Below are 21,972 nucleotides of genomic sequence, written 5' to 3'. Positions count from 1 at the left end.
CATCTGAGAGGGAACGGCGACTCTCTGGGCTCTGTTGCTGTCTGGGAGGGAAGGCAGTTCTGGGCGCGTCCTCTATGGAGGGAGGGGGGCCTGGGGCTTGGGCAGCGATGCCCCAGCCGGGACACAGGGCTGAGGGGGCTGCCTCCTCCATGTCTGGCTCCTGCCCCCACCGCGCCCCTCCCCTGGCTCTCTGGCCCGGCTCTGCGGCAGCGGCAGTCCCGGCAGACACTCGCACTGCGGCTGAGCTGAGCGGGCTGAGCGGAGCAGCCTCCCTCCCGCAGCCCCGGCCCCCTGTGGGCTGCAGAGGAGCCGACTTCCCTCTCCTGCTGGAAGCAGGTCCATCTCCCTCCCGCTTGGCTGCCTGCTCCTGGTAAGGCCACGCCCTTGGCCCCTGCTTACCCCCTCCCTTCCCCCCGGCAGTGTCTGCTTCTGTTTGGAGTGGTCGTGGGCAGGACGCTGCAGACAGCGGCTGCAGAGGGCTCTCGGAGGGCTCAGAGCAGAAGCCCTGGCCAGCCGGGGACGCGGCTGTGACGGAAGACCAGTTCTGGGTGGCTTCTCAGCTTTCGTGTGGCTTTAGTGTGAAAGAGCGCTTCCCACCCGTAGAGGTCTGTTCAAGGCTTTCCTGGGGTGTGTTGGTGTGTGCACAAGCGGGCACAGCACACCTCTGACCTGCCGCGCTGGAGGCGGCCTGGGAAGGCACGGCTGTACTCCGGGCGGTGGGCTGGGGTGCCGTGGCGAGTTGGCGGCTTCCTCCTCGTGGAACGTGGGGTGGATGAGCGGTTCTCATCTAACCAGCGCACACACGCTCACGCGGGGTGCCAGGGTGGGACGGGTGGATGGGCTGGGCTCGGAGGTGGGCTTGGCATCCCTCAGGGGGTTGACTGCAGTGTGCCGCCAGGCTCCTGGGGGGTGTTTGAGGTTCAAGACGGCTGGGCTGCCTGGCTCTTGGGGGAGCCTCCAAGGTGCCCAGCCTTCCAGGAAGTGGTCAGTGGGCAGAGTCCTGCGGCTCCTTGCAGGCCCGCTGAACGGAGCAGTGAACAGCATGAGGAGTGGCTCCTGTGGCCTGAGCCCAGAACTGGAGCCCGGGCCCTGCTCACCCGACACGGCTGCTTTACAGGGATAAACGCCCAAGCCCGGAGGCTGCAGCGGAGCCGTGCCAAGGGAACCCCGGCCCCGGCCGCAGGGGGCACCCGGAGCCCTCCTCCACCGAGGCTGCGCCGTACAGTCAGCGAGACCAGCCTGAGCTCGGCTTCCACCCGGGACCCTGAGGAGCCTGGCCGGGACACCATGCGCTGTTCCCTCTACGAGTCACCCCACCTGCTGCTCCTGCAGGGCTACAGCCAGCAGCACGTGAGCCCCTCACTGGGGTGGGGGGCTCTCAGATGGACCGGGGGTGGGGGCGGGTCTCTCAGATGGACCTGGGGGTTGGAGAGCAGGAGGCTCTCAGATGGACTGAGGGGGCTGGGCTCTCAGATGGACCAGGGGGTTGGAGGGCAGGAGGCTCTCAGATGGACCAGGGGGGCGGGCGCAGGGCTCTCAGATGGACTGAGGGGGCCGGGCTCTCAGATGGACTGGGGGGTTGGGGGGCAGGAGGCTCTCAGATGGACCAGGGGGGCGGGCGCAGGGCTCTCAGATGGACTGGTGGGGCGGGTTCAGTGCTCTCAGATGGACCTGAGGTGGGGGGGGGGCAGATGCAGGGCTCTCAGGTGGACCTGGGGGTCGGGAGGCAGGAGGCTCTCAGATGGATCAGGGGGGCTCTCAGATGGACTGGTGGGGTGGGCGCAGGGCTCTCAGATGGACTGGGGGGGCTCTCAGATGGACCGGGGCGTCGGGGGGCAGGAGGCTCTCAGATGGACCGAGGGGGGCGGGTGCAGGGCTCTCAGATGGACCTGGGGGTCGGGAGGCAGGAGGCTCTCAGATGGACCGGGGGGGCTCTCAGATGGACCGAGGGGGGCGGGTGCAGGGCTCTCAGATGGACCGGGGTGGGGGGCGGGTGCAGGGCTCTCAGATGGACCGGGGTGGGGGGCAGGTGCAGGGCTCTCAGATGGACCGGGGTGGGGGGCAGGTGCAGGGCTCTCAGATGGACCTGGGGGTTGGGAGGCAGGAGGCTCTCAGATGGACTGGCGGGGCTCTCAGATGGACCAGTGGGGTGGGCGCAGGGCTCTCAGATGGACCGGGGTGGGGGCGGGCCTCTCAGATGGACCTGGGGGTCGGGGGGCAGGAGGCTCTCAGATGGACTGGAGGGTGGGCACAGGGCTCTCAGATGGACCGGCGGGGTGGGTGTGGGGCTCTCAGATGGACCAGGGGGTGGGCACAGGGCTTTCAGATGGACCTGGGGGGTCGAGGGGGCAGGCGCAGGGCTCTCAGACGGACTGGGGGGGCGGGCGCAGGGCTTTCAGATGGACCTGGGGGTCAGGGGGCTGGGCGCTCTCAGGTGCACACCCCCAGCTGGCCTTAGCTGGGGCCGGGGGCTGTGGTGGCCTTGGTCGGTCCTGGACTCTGGAGGAGAGTAGAGGCGTCCCTGTTCTCTGCTTCCAGAACATTCTCTGGTGCAGGTTACAGTAGGAGGCAGCAGGGCTGGGAGGGGCCCCTCAGCTCCTCACTGACTGACCCCAGCGGGGGCTCATCTGATCCTGGGCCCCACCCACCTGTCGCTTAGGCCGCTGCCTGCCTGGCTTGGGGGGGGACCTGCTGCCTCCCCGGGGTTGGGGGTTGGTGGGTCCCAGGGAGTGGTTCCTGTGGGCCGACACCCCCGCCTCCCGTGACTTCGAGTGTGTGCAGGGCCGCCTCCCACATCTCCATTGGAGTCGCCCCTGGAGTCTGGGAGTCGGGGTGGATGCCCAGGGTGGGCAGGCTGGGGGCAGGCCGCAGGTCAGGACGCGCTCCAGGGTGGGCGGCCCGGGCAGCTTAGCTGCCAGGGATGGAGTTGCCGGCGTGGCGGCCAGTCCCTGAGCTCTGGCGTCTGCGTTTCAGGACAGCCTGGTGTATGTGCTCAACCGGGAGCGGCACACGGTGGGCCAGAGGACCCCGTCCAGCAAGCCCAGCATCAGCCTCTCGGCCCCCGACATCCTGCCCCTGCATTGCACCCTGCGCCGGCGCCAGCCCTCGGGCCAGGGCCCAGCGGGGGCCCAGCTGGTGCTGGAGCCGCTGCCCGGGGCGCCCGTTGCCGTCAACTTCGCGGAGGTGGGGGCCCGCCCGGTGGCGCTGCGGCACGGCGACCTGCTGTCCCTGGGCCTCTACTACCTACTGCTGTTCAAGGACCCGGCGCAGGCCCAGCCGCTGCCCGCCCAGGCCCTGGCCCGCCTCCGGACCGCGCCACAGAGCTGCCGGCTGTGCGGCGCCCTGCTCCGGGCCCGCGGCGCCCCTGCCCCCGCCCGGCCCGCCCTGCCCCGGCCGCGGCCGCTGCAGCTGGAGTTCGAGCCCGACGTGGAGGACACGCTGCTGCAGCGGATCATGACGCTGATCGAGCCGGATGGCGATGACCACAAGCTGACCCCCGCCTTCCTCCTCTGCCTCTGCATCCAGCACTCGGCCACCCGCCTCGAGCCGGGCTCCTTTGGGCAGCTGCTGCTCAAGATAGCCCGGCTGATCCGTGAGACCGTCTGGGTCAGTGGTGGGGCCAGGCCGTGTGGTGGAGGGGCCAGGTGCTCAGAGGCCCCGAATCCCACAAGTGACCCTCCTTTCCTGAGTCTGCCCTCTGTCAGACACTGGGTGTAGTCATCTGCTGCTGCTGGATTTCATTCTCACAGCACCCCAACAGCGTGGGTGTCCCGTGTCACAGCTGAGAGCACCGGGGCAGAGAACCGCGTCTCCTGAGCCCGAGCGTGACCCTCGGCTTCCCCCCCAAGCTCATAGGACCAGCCCTGGGCCCCGGCCCCGGGCGGGCGAGGAGCAGGCTCGTGGAGGCGGTGGACCTCCTCTCCTCGGGTCCCGGGCTGGGTGATCCTGAGCTGCTTCCCCGGGGGTGAGAAGCCTCACACGGGTCTGTCTCCAGTCCCCGAGGCTCCTTTGCTTGTTTGTTCATCTGGGGGCATCAGCAGTCCCCCACCCTGCCGCCACCCAGCGCTCACGAGTCTCCTCAGCTCAGGCGCCGGGAGCAACTGAGAGAGCCTGAGTGGGAGTCCGTTAGGGCACGCCGGGCCGCCTTGGCTAAAGCGGGAGTGATTTCCTTTTTTATTCGTATGTATGTGTGGCCGTCCCCAAGGCGTGTGGGATCTTAGTTCCCAGACCAGGGATCAGAACACGAGCCCCTCTGCCGTGGAAGTGAGGGGCCCTATCCACTGGACTGCCAGGAGAGCCCCAAGAATGATTTCTTGATTAAAAAGGACAGAAAACGTTGGCTAGGCCTGAGTCCCTGTGGGCACGTTGAATTGTATTTGTAGAAACTCAAACCCACAAGCACCTGCTCGTTGTTTCTGGGGACTGGCTTTTAAAAGTGTGACTATGAAGCTTCACCATCAGGGAGTTGCTGGAATCCTTATTCTGAAACTTGTCAAACGTTTGACCTGTCTTTCCTCTTCTCTGCCTGGCTGCTTGTTATGTAAGAGAGCTGGATGTGAAATGTTCCTTCTGTGCTGGGAGGTTTGACCAAATGGGAAGACAGGTTCCCGTGTGGCTCAGAGCAGGTCACCGGGTTCAGGGCGCCCCAGCAGGGAGGCCGTGTGTGCACGTGGGTGGAGCTGCAGTCGGTGGTGGTCTGACTGTCACAGCCATCCTGGCCCGTTTGTCTCATCTTGCTTTCTCCATTTCTGATTGTAGGAGAAAACCAAAGAGCTGGCAGAGAAGCAGGCGCACCTGTAAGTATGGCCCCGTCATTGTACCCTCCCCGCCCCTGGTTCCCCGAGGGGCTCAGACCCAGCTCCCTCCACCCCCACTGGGGCCTGCTCTATGCTTCCATGAACTGTGGTGTTGAAGACTCTTGAGAGTCCCTTGGACTGCAAGGAGGTCCAGCCGGTCCGTCCTAAAGCGTCTTTCTGTTTCTGGGGGGCTCTCTCCACGTCTGCAGTCACCACCTGCAGAACTGTGTGTCGGGGGAGTGTGTGACAGAGTGGGCGCGACCCTCTTGGAAGCTGTCTCCTCACTTGCTCCCGTAACGACTGTGTTAACGTGAACCGGCTTCTTTGGGGAAACGAACACCTCTGGGGTCTAGATGGGGCAGTCGGTCTTGGCTCTCCAACCAGAAGCACTGTATCTACTCTTAATTGATGCTGGAGGAGTTGGGAAAACCATTTGGCATTAGCGGTCAAGATGAGCGGACACTGCAGGGAACTGCCTTCACAAACGCGCCTAAGCCACGGCCACCCGTCCCCTGGAGGAACGTGACGCGTGGCGACAGCAGAGGCTGCGTGTGGTCACCGCACGTCAGGGATGCGGGGCTCCTGAGGCCACAAATCACACTGCGGTCCACAGGGGTTTGCCTCATCCCCATTCACGTGACAACCTAGACAGCATATTAAAAGGCAGAGACATCACTTTGCTGACAGAGGTCTGTTTAGTCAAAGCTATGGTTTTTCCAGTGGTCATGTATGGATGTGAGAGTTGGACTACAAAGAAAGCTGAGCGCCGAAGAATCGATATTTTTGAACAGTGGTGTTGGAGAAGACTCTTGAGAGTCCCTTGGACTGCAAGGAGATCCAACCAGTCCATCCTAAAGGAAATTGGTCCTGAATGTTCACTGGAAGGACTGATGCTGAGGCTGAAGCTCCAATATTTTGGCCACTTGATTCGAAGAACTGACTCATTAGAAAAGACCCAGATGCTGGAAAAGATTGAAGGCGGGAGGAGAAGGGGACAGCAGAGGATGAGATGGTTGGATGGCATCACTGACGCGATGGACATGAGTTTGAGCACGCTCTGGGAGTTGGTGATGGACAGGGAAGCCTGGTGTGCCACAGTTCATGGGGTCGCAAAGACCTGACTGAGGGACTGACCTGAACTGTTCGTGTGAAGATGTCGAGTGAGGAGGGTTCATTTATAAAGCACATGCATGCTGTCATGCTTGCGGGGTACTGCCCACCCGCGGTAGGTCCTGTAAGGGGAGCAGGAGGAAGCATCATTGCCCCCTCCTTCCTACATCGTTGTTGGGGCCTAGAGGGATGGAGCTGGGAGCCGGGGGCTGAGCAGCGAGGCTACCGCTGGGCTGAGATGAACAGAATCCCCGTGGGGCTTGTGGGCATCCGAGCAGCGCTGGCCCGGACGTGGGATTGCTGGGCCATAAGGAAGCTCGGGTTTATTTTTTTGAGGAACCTCCGTGCTGTGTCCCACAGCGGCTGTGCCAGTTCGCATCCCCACCAGCGGTGCACAAGAGTTCGGTTTCTCCACGTGCTCTGTGACACCCACTGGGTCAGGTCTTTTTAAAAAAAGTACTGATTTATGTGTTTGGGTGCATCAGGGCTCAGTTGCTGCATGCAGGGTCTTCGTTGCATCTGGCGGGATCTTTGGCTGAGGCGCACGGATGCCCTGGTTGTGTGCGGGCTCAGTGGTTCTGCGGCAAGTGGGGGTTAGTTCCCTGGCTGGGGGTAGAACCCGTGTCCCCTGCCCTGCAGGGCAGGTTCATGACCGCTGGGCCCCCAGAGGTCCCGTCTCTTGTCTTCCCGCTGCGGACACCTGGCAGGTGTGAGGTGGCTGCGCCCTGTGGTCTGACCCGCGTCTCCCTGGTGGTCAGGGAGGCTGAGGACTTTTCCTGCTCCTGCTGTCGGTCTGCTTGGAGACACACCTGTTCACACCTTTAGCTCGTCTGTAATCGGGTTATTAGGGTTTTTGCTTTTGAACTGTACGGGTTCCTTGTGTGTACTGGTGACCCATCCCATTCAGCGGGCACATGGTTTGTAAATTCTCTCGCCCATCTGTCGGTCGCCTTTTCATTCTGTGAGCGGTCTCCTCTCTATTGATCTGACCCCACTGGTCGGTCTCTGCTCCGTGGCCGGTGCCTTTCTGGCCCTGGCCCCACTCAGGCCCTCCTGGACGGTGGGCCAGGCTGCAGCGCCTCCTTGGGGCCCCAGAGCGCCTCCCGGGCTGGCCGGGGGCACAGACCTCGGGGCCCACCACACCAGGACCCAACACCAGAGCCCCACTGGTGGCCGTGGCTTAGCTGGTGGATTGTTCCTATGTGGAGGCACGTCTGTCCCACTGCGTTCTGGGTGAGATTGAGAAGGGCCATACATGTGGAAACAAAACAGAATTGGGTTCTGACAAGCAGATTAATGGGCTTCCCAGGTGGCTCTAGTGGTAAAGAACCCGCCTGCCAGTGCAGGAGACAAGAGACATGGGTTCGATCCCTGGGTCGGGAAGATCCCCTGGAGGACGGCATGGCCACCCACTCCAGTACTCTTGCCTGGAGAATCCCATGGACAGAGGAGCCTGGCGGGCTGCAGTCCATAAGGTCACACAGAGTAGGGCACGACTGAAGCAGCTTTGGCTGCACAAACAGATTAATCCTTTTTAGTGACATAAAGGTCTATGTAGTCAATGCTATAGTTGTGCGGTAGTCATGTATGGATGTGAGAGTTGAACCATAAAGAAGGCTGAGCATCAAAGAATTGATGCTTTTGAACTGTGGTGTTGAAGACCCTTGAGAGTCTCTTGGATTGCAGGATCAAACCAGTCAATCATGAAGGAGATCAACCCTGAATACTCACTAGAAGGACTGAAGCTGAAGCTCCAGTACTTTGGCCACCTGCTGTGAAGAGCCAACTCACTGGAAAAGACCTGAGGAAGATTGAAGGCGGGAGGAGAAGGGGCCGACAGAGGAGGAGATGGTTGGATGGCATCACCGACTCGACGGACACGAGTTTGAGCAAAGTCCGGGAGAGGTGAAGGACAGGGAGGCCTGCTGTGCTGCAGTCCATGCACACAGCCCTGAGCAGCTGAGCAGCAGCCACGACACAGCACTCCATGCCTGCGCACAGACGTGTGCGTGACTCAGACCAGCGAGGAGGACGGGGGAGAAGCCAGATCAGCAGGAAGAACAAGGAGAGGTGGATGTGGGAAAGGGCGCCCCGGGCCCAGGCCAGCTGCTCAGAGGGGACCCAGCCCTCCTGACGCTTCCTGGCCGGGCCTGTGGTCTGACCCCCAGCACCCCCAGCATGACGGTCACCACGACAGCCGGAGTCTGCGAGCTGCGCTGGGTTCCTGGAAGCCCCCCGGCAGGACGAAGGGCCGGGGCTGGCCTGTCTTTGCACGACGTCTGCCGCGCCTGCCTTGCGCCTGGAGTCCCGCCAGGGAGAGGCGTAGCTGCGCTCGCCCGTGACAGACCCAGGGGACCTCCAGGGGGCTTGCTTTGCTTGTCCGCGGATCCCTGCTCGCCTGTGGGAGCCTCGGCAGGTGTGGTCAGGGACCCAGTGTAGGATGCTCCTGGGACACACGTCTCCCAGCCGGGCTTGCCGTGGGGGAGGAGCCAGACAGAGACACAGGGCTGCTGTTCACACGAGGGGCCACGGGGGCTGGTGAGGACAGCACGGGAGCGTCTGTCACAGCGCCGGCGACCCAGACCCCAGGTCCCGGCTCTGGAGATGCGGAAGGAAGGGCCTGAGATGGACGGAAGCTGCCTGACCGTGGAGGCAGGGGGCCCCACGGTCCACAGTGTCCCTGGGGAAGGGAGAGGTGCTGGGTCCCTCCGCCTGGGGACCGGCCCCCAGGAGAGTGATGGGACCCTGCTCTCTGCCTGGGGGCCCCGCCTGCGCTGGCTCCCAGGGGACATGAGTGGCTCTGCCCGAGCTGAGCCGTGTGTCAGCGACCTGCAGCCAGTGGTGTTTCCTGTTGGTTAAATCTTCCAGTGACACCTGTGACCCGTCCTCCCGACCCGTTGACTCCCCACCGTCTTCCCTGTCCTGCCGCGCTTAGCCGACCTTGTCTGCCCACCGCCGAGCAGTTATGTCATCGTTTCCTGTTAGTTCCGCTATTAGCTTAGAACACGGGGCTCCTCTCTGGCTCCTTAAGACCAGGGGTGACCCCTGCTGCTTGTCTGATCAGTCGCAGCCCCCCTCCCCACGTGACCTAATTCTGAGAGAAGGTGTGAAGACGGCGAATCCACCAGAGGCCTTTGCTCTGGGGTCGCAGGCGCTCCTCCCCTGAGGTTTGTGGGCGACGCGTCTCTCGCCATTAGGGGTCTCAGTCTAACTGCCCAGCCTGACGCGGGGCGCTGGCGGGGTGTGGCGGCCCTGGGGGGGCCAGCCTCCCGGTGACCCTGGGTGTCTGTCCGGCAGCCCCGAGCCGCCGTCCGCGGCCAGCTTCTCCTTGGCCGGCCTGGCCCCCGACCTGCAGCACATCCTCTTCTGGATGTCCAACTCGGTGGAGCTGCTCTACTTCGTCCAGCAGAGGTGCCCGCTCTACATGCAGAGCCTGGAGGAGGAGCTGGACGTCACAGGTGAGCTGTGTGCCGGCCCCCGCCACGCAGCCCCACTGGGCTCTGCTGTGGGGCAGGGCTGTGCCACACGTCCCTCCCCGGGCACTGCCCTCTGCCAGCCACGGCCCCTCCTACACGTGGCAGAGTTTCAGAGAGAGGCGTGCTACCTGCGAGAGAGACGAGCGTGTGATGGGAAACTTGGAGACTGAAACTTAAAACTGTGCGTCGGAGAATTGATGAAACTCGTGTGAAGTGCTGAAGACGCTCAGTGAAAAAGGGCCTCCGAGGGGGGCCGTATGGGAGGGCTCCCCGACCCCACCCAACCCCCAGACTCTGGGCGCTGTGTTCACGGGCGAGTCCCACCGGCACCCCTTCCTGTCCGATCATCTCAGACATCGTGTCCTGCAGAGGGATCCCGAGTCCGGCTGACGTTCATAGGGGCAGCGGGGTTGGGGGGGGGCACTCCGCCCCCTCTGCTCTCAGGAGGGAGTTATTTTGGTTCAAGGCCCAGATGTGTAGCCCAGTTAACGCTGGGAGAGGCGGTCCAGTCTCTGCCCACCCTGGGGACCGGGGCAGCCACAGCAGGGCCTGAGCCCCGGAAACACGGCTTGGGGGCGTCCGGGCTGCAGAAAGCGGGGAGCACTACCAGCCCGGCGCCGAGGGCAGGTTGAGGACGTGCCGGCCGCCTGCCTTCCAGCAGGAAGCGTCTGTGGGAAGAGCGCTAGGGCAGGATGTCACGTCCTGAGCGCTGGAGAGAGCTTTTCTTCCCCAAACACCCTTTTCTGCCTGAAGCTCTTACCCAGAAAGCCTGTTCATGTGGGCAGATAAAACGTTAGCTCCTCTGGGGGTGTTTATGTTAGTCATTTAAAGTTCTCCTGTGAGGCTTGGAGGCTCTGCCTCAGATCTGAGATGTGGGGGGTGTCCTCAGGGCCCAGGGGCTCAGGACGCGGTTGATGGCGGCCAGGGCTCCTGGCCCTCCGACAGGCTCGTGGGGGCGTCGGCTTAGTCGAAAGCCCCGGCAGAGCCTGCGCTGTGGGTAGAGGGGCTTCGGGGGCTTCCTGGGCATCTGCTGGGGCCGCCCCAGGGTTGTGCTCTTGTCCTCAGCCCTGCCTCTCCATCAGGTCCTCTCACCAGAGCCCCGGTGCCCACGCAGGGGTGTAGGTCCGCCTTCTCAGACTAGGGGCGGCATCCGAGGCTGCAGGACGCAGGCCTGGGGCCCTCAAATCGCCCCACTGGCTTCTCCCCCGAAGCCCAGTTCAGTTCAGTCACTCGGTCGTGTCCGACTCTTTGTGACCCCGTGGCCTGCAGCATGGCAGGCCTCCCTGTCCATCACCAACTCCCAGAGTCCACCCAAACCCATGTCCATAGAGCCGGCGATGCCATCCAGCCATCTCATCCTGTGTCGTCCCCTTCTCCTGCCTTCAGTCTCTCCCAGCATCGGGGTCTTTTCCAGTGAGGCAGCTCTTCGCGTCAGGCAGCCAGAGTATTGACGTTTCAGGCCCTCCCTGAACCCTCCCTGGCCCTCTCCGTTTCAAGCCCAGGGAGGCTCTCAAATAAGACCTTGCAGGCCAGGCTCTGGGATGGGCCCTGGGGGGCCCTGCAGGCCTCTGGCTTCCTGGTCGGGTGGGTTCTTGGGGCCCGAGCCCTTGATGGCGTGGTCTGCTGGGCGGGTCTCTGATGGACTCACACCGCTTGCTCTCTGTTTGACTGGCGGCCCCAGCCCTGTACTCCCGGGGGCCCAGCTTAGGGCTCAAGTTGATTGCTGGGCCCCCTCCTGCCCTGAGAGGAGATTGCCAGACGTGGGTTCACGCTGTGCGCTAATTAGAAGGCGGTGCAGGGCGCACAGCGGGAGGACAGCCGTGCGGGCGGCCTCCTGTCCTCGTAGAGAGAAACGGGCTGAGCGTGCAGACTGGGGTGGGGTCCTGTCTGGCCTTCTCTGCCCCCAGGGCACCGGGCACTATGCGCCCTCGTCTGAAAGGCCCCTCAGGTGGCCCCACCCTTTGGGGCCTCTGCTTTGGGGGACCCCATGGCCAGTCTGGCTCTTGGCTCTACCGGAGCCCCTCCCAGGGGGAGTTGCCTGGAACCCTCAAACCCCCACCATGGCCACTGCCCAGCCTGGAAGCCCTGCCCACCACCCGCCTGCTGCCCACTGGACCCGAGCCCTGAGGTGCCGAGGGCCCGGGGCCTCTGCCCCGTGCTGGGGCAGTGCAGCTCCTGTGGGGTGACCGGGGTGCTGGGGGCCAGCGGCGCACAGGGGCCCCACGGGCTCGTCTTGGAACACGTCACCACTGTCCCGAATGACGGCCTCCGGAGGAGTGTTGGCCATGCCCTCTGACCCGGGTCCCAGTGAGAAGTGACAGGGGCCGGATCTGCTGTCACGGGTGCTGGGTCCTGACTGAGTCCTGAATCGACCTGTTCGCGGGCGCCTGCTGTGCCGACAGTGGCTCAGCGTCCACGGGCGGGAGGCCTGGGGCTTGGGTCCCGGCCCTCAGCCAGCTCCTCCGGACGCTGGGGCCCGGGAGAGGTGGGCCGCCCCGTGGCTTTGGGTTATCTCGTTCTCCAAGCCCAAGAGGAGGCGTTGGGCGGAACACTCAGGCCACGGGTGGTTCCGGAAGGTTCCCATCGGCGTCCCCGCCCCCGCACCCCCCGCCCCGGTGACAGTGCCGCTCTCCTGCAGGCTCCAAGGAGTCCCTGTTCTCCTGCGCCCTCACGGCCAGCGAGGAGGCCATGGCGGTGCTGGAGGAGGTTGTCCTGTACGCCTTCCAGCAGTGCATCTACTACGTCTCCAAGGTACCGCGCCACGTGTGCCTGGGGCCTGAGCGCCGGCCCTCCGGCCCCGGCCTTGGCCCCTCCGTCCCCCCGGCCCCCCGGCCCCACCCTCTGTTCCCCCGCCCTCGGTCCTCCATCCCCCCATGCCCGGCCCCCGGCCCCTCCAGCCCCCAAATCCTTGGCCTCAGCCCCTCCAGCCCCCCTGGCCCTGCCCTCTGTCCCCCGACCCTCAGGCCCCCCGGCCCCATCCTCTGTTCCTCCGCCCCGGCCGCTCTGTCCCCTCGCTCGCTGTCCCTCCCGTGGCCTGAGCCCTCTGTTTCGCTGCTCTGGGAAACAGCGGCCCCACCCGTCCCGGCCCCTTTGCCGGCCCTCCGCCGCCTGTGCCGTCTGCGCCTCTGCGGGAGCTCTCCTGAGCCTCCGCACCCCTGCGGCTCCTGTGGGGCTGACACGTGGTGTGGCCGGGCGGGCCTGGGGCCTCTGCCGGCAGCGCTTTCCTCTGGCCCCCAGGCCCTGTACGTGTGCCTCCCAGCCCTGCTGGAGTGCCCCCCGTTCCAGTCGGAGCGCCGGGAGAGCTGGAGCGCGGGGCCCCCGCTGCCCGAGGAGCTGCGCCGCGTGGTGGCCGTGTACCAGGCCGCCCTGGACCTGCTGCGGCGGCTGCACGTGCACCCCGAGGTCGCCGCGCAGGTGCTGGCCTACCTCTTCTTCTTCTCCGGCACGCTGCTGCTCAACCAGCTGCTGGACAAGGGTGAGGGCGGGCGCACCCCTGGCGCCGCGCGTGTCCTCAGGGGAGGCCGTCGTGCTGCGTGGGGCCCGGGCAGGCACCCGGCAGCGTGTGCAGGGGGCCCTCTGGCCTTTCCTGTGTCCTGCTTTCCCCACTCTGCCCCAGGCCCCTGGGAGGAGGGAACAGGCTCAGGGAACTGGCGTGACCTTTGACCCAGCCTCACTGGCGCCCAGATCTCCTCCATCACCTGGCCCAGGCTCAGGGCCGCCGGGATCTCTGGCCAAGGCAGCACTGGGGCATGGGGCCGGGCGAGTGGGGCCGGCCCACGGGTTCTCCTCCCACCTCCCCCAGGGGTCTGGAAGCAGGTGGAGAAGCTGGGAAAGTGATGGAAGGTCTCCCGACTGTCCAGAGGCCTGGGGCGCTGCCGGGCTTGTCTCCCTTGGGGGTGCCCTGCGAGGGCTCCGCATCACCCTCCCTCCATCTCTCCCCCAGGCCCCTCTTTGAGCTGCTTCCACTGGCCCAGGGGTGTCCAGGCCTGCGCCCGCCTGCAGCAGCTCCTGGAGTGGATCAGGAGCGCCGGCTTCGGAGAGGCGGGGGAGCGCTTCTTCCGGAAGCTTTCCTGCACTCTCAACCTGCTGGCCACGCCCAGTGCCCAGCTCATCCAGGTGAGAGGGGCTGGGGGGCGTTGGTTGCTCCGGGCTCAGCAGCTCGAAGTCCCTGCGGGCAGGCGAAGCGCGCCTCAAGCCTGTCCGACTGTTCGGGACCCCACGGACCGTAGCCCACCAGGCTCCTGTCCATGGGGATTCTCCAGGCAGGAAACCTGGAGTGCGTTGCGCACCTTCCTCCAGCTGCAGCCCCTGGTCCCCAGCTGTTACCCTGCAGGCAGGGTGACGGCCCAGCACGTCCGTGTCTCGTCCCTGACCTACAGCAGTGACACGGGGGCCCTGCTGACAGGTGGAGGTGAGGGACCCCGCGGTGGGGCGGTCACGCCGGTCACCTGGTAGCCCCATCTAAGCTCATGAGTCCTTAAATCTGGGAAAATGTTTGTAAATGATGTGACCGACAAGGGCTTCATTTCCAAAATCTACAAACAGGTCATAAAGCTCAGTATCAAAAAATAGCCCGATCAAAAATACGCAGAAGACCTAAATAGACAGTTCTCCAAAAAAGACATACAGATGGCCAAAAGGCACATGAAAAAATACTCGACGTTGCTAATTATTAGCGAAATGCAAATCAGAACTACAGAGTGGCATCACCTCACACCTGTCGGGACGGCCGTTGCTAAAAAGCCCAAAACTAAGAAAAGCTGGCGTGGGCGTAGAGGAAAGGGAGCCCCTGTGCTGGCGCAGCCACTGTGGAGAACAGGGTGGAGAATCCTCAAAAGTTAAAAATAGAGTTGCCATATGATTCAGCACTTAATCCATATGGTAGCAACGTAATGTTAAAAATCCTTCAAGCTAGACTTCAACAGCCCTGAGAACTTCCAGATGTTCAAGCCAGGTTTAGAAAAGGCAAAGGAACCAGAGTTGCCAATATCTGTTGGATCATAGAAAAAGTGAGGGAATTCCAGAAAAACATCTGCTTCATTGACTGTGCTAAATAAAGTCTTTGACTGGGTGGATCACAACAAACCGGAAAATTCTGAAAGAGATGGGAATACCGACCACCTGACCTGCCTCCTGAGAAATCTGTAAGCAGGTCAAGAAGCAACAGTTAGAACTGGACATAGAACAACAGACTGGTTTGAAATTAACTGGAGGGCTTTAAGGCTGTATATCGTCCCTCTGCTTATTTAGCTTGTGTGCAGACATCATGCAAAATGCCAGGCTGGCTGAATCACAAGCTGGAATTAAAATTGCTGGGAGAAATAACCAACAACCTCAGATATACAGATGATACCACTCTAATGGCAGAAAGTGAAGAACTAAAGAGCCTCTTGAAGGTGAAAGAGGAGAGTAAAAAACTTGGCTTAAAACTCAACATTCAAAAAACTAAGATTATGGCATCCCTTCATGGCAGATAGATGGGCAAAAAGTGGAAATAGTGGCAGATTTTCTTGGCCTCCAAAAGCACTGTGGATGGTGACTGCAGCCACGAAATTAAAAGATGCTTGCTCTTAGGAAGAAAAGCTATGGCAAACCTAGACAGCATATTAAAAAGCAAAGACATCACTTTGCCAGCTGGAGGTCCATAGAGTCAAACCTACAGTCTTTCTAGTAGTCATGTATGAATATGAGAGTTGGGCCATAGAGGTTTAGTGTTGAAGAATTGATGACTTTGAATTGTGGTGCTGGAGAACTCTTAATTCAGAAAGACGCACGCACCTCAGTGCTCACAGCAGCACTGTTTACAACCTCCAAGACACGGGAGCAACCCGCGTGTCCACAGACAGGAATGGGCAAAGGAGGCGCGGCCCCTGTGTACAGCTGGGTACCACTGAGCCATTCGGAAGGATGGAATAATGGTATTTGCAGCAACGTGGGGACAGCCGGAGAGTATCACACTAGGCAAGTCGGAAAGAGAAGCACAGATGCCACGCGATACCACCTGTGTGCAGGATCTAAAGTAAGATGTGAAGGAAGGAACTTACAAAGCAGAAGCAGGCTTGCAGACGTAGAAAGCTAACTTATGGTCACCAGAGGGGAAAGGGAAGACGAGATGAAGTGGGATTTGGGATTAACAGATGCAAACGACTCTACACGAAACGGAAACAGGGATTCTCCGTGCAGCGCAAGGAGCCACACTGAGTACCCTGCAATAAACCGTGATGGAAGAGAGTCTGAAAGTCACAGCTGGATGATTCTGTATGTATAAAATTACTTTATACCAGCAATTAACAGAGCACTGTAAATCAACTATACTTCCATAAAAGGAAGAAAAGGAGGCGGAAGAGTGGGTCAGAGAAACAGGAGAGGAGGCGGCGGCAGACGGGCCATGGCGTGCAGCGACCTCCGGGATTCAGGAGCAGCCCTCGGCCGGAGTGGGTCCTGCCCTGGAGCCTCCGGGGAACACAGCCCCCGACCCTCCGTCTAGCCCTGTGTGAACCATGTGAGTGTTTGACCCCGAGACCTGTGAGACGGCTTGTTCTCGCCGCCACGTTCAAGCTCGTTTGCTGCAACAGCAGCCGGAGACAAGGATGCCAGCTCGCCCGCCCGCCCCCGTCACTTGCGCCGTGACACGGTCGTCACTGGGTGGGGTGAGGCCGCCAGGCCCTTTCCTGCTGGGCAGCAGGCAGCCCCGTGGACTTTCTCCTTGCCACCCACAGTCCTGCCCCGGGCTGTCACTCACCGCCCAGCACCGTCGTTTGCCACCCTCGAGACAGGCTGTTTAGGGAGAAGAAGCTTGTTTAAAAAACCGTCGACATTCTCGTAAAAAGCAGGCAGAGTATCCGTAACATAATGACCGGATGCTGTAAATGGGAGAACAGAAAGAATTCTTGGAAGTTAAAACTGCGACATCAGAGATGCAAAGTTCGGTAGCAGAGTTGGAAGTTGAAGTTGGGGAATTTCCCAGAAAGCAGAGCCCGTGAGATGGGAAGGAGGTGCCTGGCCGTCGGGCGACCGTTGACTCCCTCCCTGGAGAAGCAGCCGAGGCCTCGCTGGGTGCGGTGAAGAAGGGGCCGACCCCCCCCACAGCTCAGGACCCCCGTGACCCCGCCCAGGCCTCTGATGTTGGCAGGGAAGTGAAGCAAAAAAGGGAGAGAGGAGGAAGGTAAAGGGCAGTCAGTGACACCCGCTTCCTAGCAGCAGGAGGCCAGAGAGGCAGAGCGAAGGGGCCAATACCTGCACCGACATGCCCCCGCGGGCTCCCAGGGAGGAGCCCGCTTCTCAGGAGCGGACACATAGCTGCCACCCAGGTTCCCCACCAGGGCCTCCCGCCTGGAGTCCTGAGCCCTGGTAGCTGGAGGGTGCTCTCCCACCCCGGGCCCCCGGGTCCCCCGGAAGCTCCCCTCACAGAAGGCAGGGGCGGTCTGAGCGTTCCCAGGAGCCCTCCCTGGTCCCCGTCACAGCCAGAGCCGGTCCCCTTGCAGACCTCACTCTCCGCCTGGCCCCTGGGGGCTCCCCAGAAGGCAGGCTGGCCCCCCTTGCGTGGGGTGGGCTCCGCGCCCTTTGACCAGGAGCGCTTCTTGTCGCAGATGAGCTGGGCGAGCCTGCGGGCCGCGTTCCCCGCCCTGAGCCCCGCGCAGCTGCACCGGCTGCTGACTCAGTACCAGCTGGCCTCGGCCATGGGCCCCATGAGCGCCTGGGAGCCGGGTGCCCAGGACGGCCCTGCCGCCTTCAAGTCAGGTGAGGCCCCTCCGTGGGGGCGCTGGGAGCTGGGGCATCGCCCGTGGGCTCCTGGACGCCCCAGTCCCCGGGTAGGGGCAGGGCAGGACCCCCGAGGAGGAAGGTGGCCCAGGGCTGGGGCTCCCCTTGGCCCCCGAGGTCCGGGCTCGGTAACGGGTCTCCGCCCCCCCTTGGGGCCTCGCCCAGCACTCAGCCACCAGGGAGGGGGCAGGCTGTCCACACTGGGCAGCTCGACACAGTGCGGTTCTGGGCACACCTGCCGTGCCCACACGCTCGTGCACATGGGAACAGACGCACATACATGCACGTGCTCTTCACGAGTTAGCCGAGCCCCTCGCGTCGTGAGCAGTGTGTGACACAGAGACGGACAGTGAAGGGTGGGGGTGCAGACAGAAGGGGCTTCACCCCATCTCCCCCTTATCACCTGGGCTTGGACTCTGGACAGTACCCCCTTGAACTGGGTCATGTCGAAGGCCTGCGGCGGGCGGGGGGGGGGCTCTGTCTGGGGGTCAGAGCACCATTCCCAGTGCGGAGGCCAGCAGGCAGGTGGGCCGTGCCCCACGGGTGACAGTGTGGGGTGCAGTCAGTGTGGCTGTGGGCACCCCCAGTGTGGGCACGTGCTGGGCCGGGGGCGTCTGGGAGGGCGTGGGGCGCACGTTCCCCCTGGCGGAGCTCGGGTCATCCCGGTGGCCCTTGGGGCTGGGCCGACCTGGGTCCCGCCCCCGGGTCCCTGGGGTCTGGTGGTGGCGGGCGGGTTGTAGGCAGCGCCTCCTGGCTGAGGTCACAGCCCCTTGCCCCCACCAGAGGAGGTCCTGGAGTCCTACGAAAACCCCCCGCCCATTGTCTTGCCGAGCGAGGGCTTCCAAGTGGATCTGGACACAGAGTGCCCGGACGACCGTGTCTACCAGCACCTCCTCTACATCCGCCACTTCCTGTGCGGCCTGCGGAGCCAGCCCGGCCCCAGTGGAGCGCCCACCCGGCCTGAGGGCCTCCAGGTGCCGGGGACGCAGCAGCGGGGCGCCCGCGGCTCGGGGGGCCCCTCTGTTTCCCTCTCAGGTCCACCGCTCGGGGCTGAATTCTCTCTTGTCTCCCCAGGGCCTACACCATGCCAGTCCCGAGGGCCACCCTGAGGCCCAGAGCTGCCCCCTGGCTTCCAGGGACCCCACAGGGGGAGCCCAGGAGACTGGCCTGGAGCACCCTCTCTCTTCCGTGGGGGGTCCCTGGGCACAGGGCGTCCCAGGAAGGCCGCCCGGCTGCCCTAGCCATGGGGGCCTCCAGGCCGTGGACCCGCATGGGGACCCGTCGTGCCTGCTCACACCCCCAGGCACACCGCTGGGCCTGGACCCCGCGGCTCCCGACTGGCCCGAAGGCAGCAGCGCCTGCAGGAGGGCGCTCCCGGAAGGGCGGAGGACGGGGCCCGGCGGCCCGCGGGGCGCCTCCCGGGAAGGTGAGCCCACCAGCCTGCCCTGCGCCCCGGCGGTTCCCTCAGGGTCCTTCCCCCGCGGAGTCGGGCGGCATGTTTGGCTGGGCTGTCAGCGTCGCCCCTGAGCGCCTGTCACCCTGGAGCACAAGATGGGCCCTAGGATGGGGGGGCCGGAGAGGGCGCTCGGGCAGTGTGGTGGAACGGACGACTGCTGGTGTGCGTTCAGCCCCCGAGCTGGTGCGAGGCCCGCGGGTCGGGAGGACGGGGGAGGCGGAGCCCTGGGTGCTGGCCGGGCTGCTGGCCGGGCCGAGGGCACTGAGGGGCAGCCTCGGCGAGTCCTCGGTGTGCAGCCGAGCTGGGTGGGTGCCCCGCGAGCAGGGTCACCGGGACGGGTGCGCCTGAGGCAGGACACCGCTCAGGTGCACAGCACGGCTGGCCCCGTGGGGAGGACGGGACATCCGGGTGGGGAGCAGCAGGGCCCCAGCTCGGGGCGGGCAGACGGGGCTCACCTCTGAGGGGGGTGAGGCTGGGGAGGAAGGCGGGTGAGAACGCGCAGAGCCCCCGCTCAGCCTCCTGAGGGGTGGAGTCCTGCGGCAGCACCAGGCGGCTGGCCTGCCCCCGTCCCCCAGACGGCCCCAGCGGGTCTCCCCTGGACCTTTAGGAGCAAGTGTCCTCTGCAGCAGCTGAGCCGGACGTGGGTCCTGGACCTGGGGGGAGTCTGGACAGAGGCCTGAGTGGCCGCCCCTCACCCGCCCGCCGCACTTTCTGGTTCTACAGGAGACTGTGCGGCCCTGGAGGACGAGCCCCCTCCGGCCCCGTCCAGCCACAGCTCCAGCACCGATGACTTCTGCTACATGTTCGTGGTGGAGCTGGAGCGTGGCCCCTCGGGGCTGGGCATGGGCCTCATTGACGGGATGGTGAGTGGCCGCCCTGGGCCCGGCTGGGGAGGTATGGAGGTGCCGGTGCTGGGGCCCCGCGGACGAGGGCCCACGGAGCCCTGAGGCTGCTCCTCTCCTGCAGCACACGCCCCTGGGCGCCCCTGGGCTCTACATCCAGACCCTGCTCCCGGGCAGCCCCGCCGCAGCTGACGGGCGGCTGGCGCTGGGAGACCGCATCCTGGAGGTGAACGGCAGCAGCCTGGCAGGCGTCAGCTACCCGAGGTACCCACCCCGCGCCCCGCCCCGGGGGACGAGCCTGGCTGCTGCCTCAAAGCCCAGCAGCGGGCCCTGTCACTGCCCGTTTTGGAGATGAGCAAGTGCAGCGCAGTGTCGCCTCCTGCCCTTCCTTCCCTCACTCACCCTGATGCCACCGCAGTGCCCACCCAGGGGCTCAGGTGCCTTGGGCTCCAGAGTGGCAGCGGGTGCCCTGGCTCTCTGATCCTGAAGCTCCGTCCCACTCGGGGGGCTCAGGGTTACTGCCTCTGATTGTCCCCTTGGGACAGCAGTCAGGGGGAGGCTGCCCCCCGCTGGACAAGCGCCCAGTCCTCACTGGGCGGGCTCGTCTACACCGGCCGCGTCCCTTGGCTGCTTTCAGGGCGGTGGATCTGATCCGACACGGGGGCAAGAAGATGCGATTTCTGGTTGCCAAGTCTGACGTGGAGACAGCCAGGAAGGTCCGCTTTCGCACACCGCCCCCCTAGGCACCCTGCGCGGGGGGCCGCCCGCCTGCCCCTGGGTCCCGCAGGCACATCTCTCCTGCCAGGCTGTTCCTCGCAGGTGCACCCCCAGCAGGACACCTGCAGTCCCTGCGTGTACGTTCTATTTATATGACAGACAACGTTGTGATGTTTGTTACAGAGCTTTTATGTTTGAAGGTTTTAATGGAAAAACATAGATTCAATAAACTATCTTTCGTATTCCAGAGGGTGGCAGGGCATGGCATCTAGGGGGCACCATGCTGGTTCCCAGAGGGGCCATGGGGGCTCCCGGATCTGCTCCCGTCCCCACCAGCGTGGGAGACTGGTGACAACACGGGATCCCCGGGGTGGTGGGATGGCTCTAACTTTGCGTCTGCCTTCCCCCTGCCCCAGACGAGGAGCCGGCCATGCCAGGCAGCCCCCTGCCATGGAGGGAGAGTGCGAGAGCCGCCCACCCCTCAGAGTGGGCTTTGCGCTCGGGGTGCCGCGATCAGCACGGTCCTGAAGAGATGGTCTAGAAACTCGGGAGGCTATAAAGCGGGAGTCTTGACCAACTCTGGGTGCCCAGGCCTCCCCAGGCCTCACACCCCTCGCCTGGCATCCGCCTGGTGTCTGGCCCGCCTCCTGCCCCAGCAGCGGGGCTGCATACAGGTCAGTGCTGGTGTCAAGGTGAGGCGCTGACCATTTTCAGGTTCAGCTGCGTCCTCACTGGGCTCAGAGCCTGGGTTCGGACTCTGGGCCCGTGTCCTCTGACGGGCACGCAGACTCGGGATGAGGGGTCCTGGCCAGTCCACTGTAGACACACTGCCTACGTGGAAAGGAGTCTCCTGCAGGGAGCAGCAGCCCAGCCAGTCCCAGGTGGGTCCCAGGCCCCGGGCCTCAAGTGCCACGAACTCCCTGCCGCACCCTGGTTAGTGCAGAGTGGGGCGGGGGGGTGCGGGTGGGGTGGCCCTGCTGGCTGCCTTGTGTCGGCATTGGGATTCCGACTGCCCTGAAGCAGCTGCCCAGGTGCTGGATGAGATGCATTTTTTCCCTGAATTTATGTTTGGCTGTGCTCAGTCTCGGTCGCTGCCCAGGCTGCTCTCTGGGGAACGGGGGCTGCTCTCTGCGGGGAACGGGGGCTGCTCTCTGCAGGGAACGGGGGCTGCTCTCTGGCGGGGGTGCGTGGGCTTCCGTGGCAGCTTCTTGTTGCAGAGCACAGGTGCCAGGGGCACTGAGCCACCAGGGACGCCTGGATGAAATGTACTTTTAAAAAGCCACTTAAAATGTATGCTTGAACCCAGAAGAAACTCTTAGAGCCCCAGATTGAAATAAGGGCACAAGTTCAGGGAGCTGGCACCTGGCCTGAGGCCCACCGACCTCCCCCCACCTCCGTGGTGCTGCTTGGCTTGGGGACGCCTGCACACTGCAGGGTCCCTCGGTTCTGGGGGAAGACCTCGGGGCTTCTCTTCTCGCAGGGAGTGTGGGCTGCCACCTGTCTTTGGGGAAGTACCCAGGTCACTCCTAGGCCGTTCTTTGAGGCTGGTACTGTTATTACCCCACTGAAGGGAATGGCTGCCCACTCCAGTATTCTTGCCTAGAGAATTTCATGGACAGAGCCCGTGGGATCGGAGTTGGGCACGACAGTCACTCAAACACGTTCCCTGTTTCAGGTGAGTGTGGAGCGGGTGGGGCTGTGCTTTTCTGTGTCTGTGGGCAAGTGAGCACCAGGATGACGTTGGGAAACCCCACAGAACCCAGTCTCTGCAAGCCACCACTGCCCTCCTCTCTGTGCGTGGGCATGACCTCAGG

General features: G+C 63.7%; 1 protein-coding gene across 9 annotated transcripts in view; it reads left to right on the top strand.

Annotated features, from left to right (window-relative positions):
• Positions 1 to 20,405, top strand: part of LOC113883187 (monocyte to macrophage differentiation factor 2) — a 125,584-nt gene extending 105,179 nt beyond the window's left edge. For all 9 annotated transcript variants that reach the window (XM_027526608.1, XM_027526607.1, XM_027526609.1 and 6 more), the window contains 13 exons: positions 1,118 to 1,350; positions 2,974 to 3,606; positions 4,759 to 4,796; positions 9,204 to 9,364; positions 12,021 to 12,133; positions 12,620 to 12,857; positions 13,326 to 13,498; positions 16,972 to 17,122; positions 17,927 to 18,117; positions 18,218 to 18,569; positions 19,323 to 19,462; positions 19,566 to 19,705; positions 20,079 to 20,405. In XM_027526608.1, the coding sequence (XP_027382409.1) occupies positions 1,118 to 1,350; positions 2,974 to 3,606; positions 4,759 to 4,796; positions 9,204 to 9,364; positions 12,021 to 12,133; positions 12,620 to 12,857; positions 13,326 to 13,498; positions 16,972 to 17,122; positions 17,927 to 18,117; positions 18,218 to 18,569; positions 19,323 to 19,462; positions 19,566 to 19,705; positions 20,079 to 20,184 (2,669 nt within the window). In that variant the 3' untranslated portion in view covers positions 20,185 to 20,405. The remainder of the gene's footprint in view (positions 1 to 1,117; positions 1,351 to 2,973; positions 3,607 to 4,758; positions 4,797 to 9,203; positions 9,365 to 12,020; positions 12,134 to 12,619; positions 12,858 to 13,325; positions 13,499 to 16,971; positions 17,123 to 17,926; positions 18,118 to 18,217; positions 18,570 to 19,322; positions 19,463 to 19,565; positions 19,706 to 20,078) is intronic.
• Positions 20,406 to 21,972: the final 1,567 nt, after the last annotated feature.

This window comes from Bos indicus x Bos taurus, chromosome 25 (assembly GCF_003369695.1).
Source record: "Bos indicus x Bos taurus breed Angus x Brahman F1 hybrid chromosome 25, Bos_hybrid_MaternalHap_v2.0, whole genome shotgun sequence".
NCBI lineage: Eukaryota > Metazoa > Chordata > Mammalia > Artiodactyla > Bovidae > Bos > Bos indicus x Bos taurus.
Note: the sequence above shows the minus strand (reverse complement) of the source record. Positions and strands in the feature narration are given on the sequence as shown.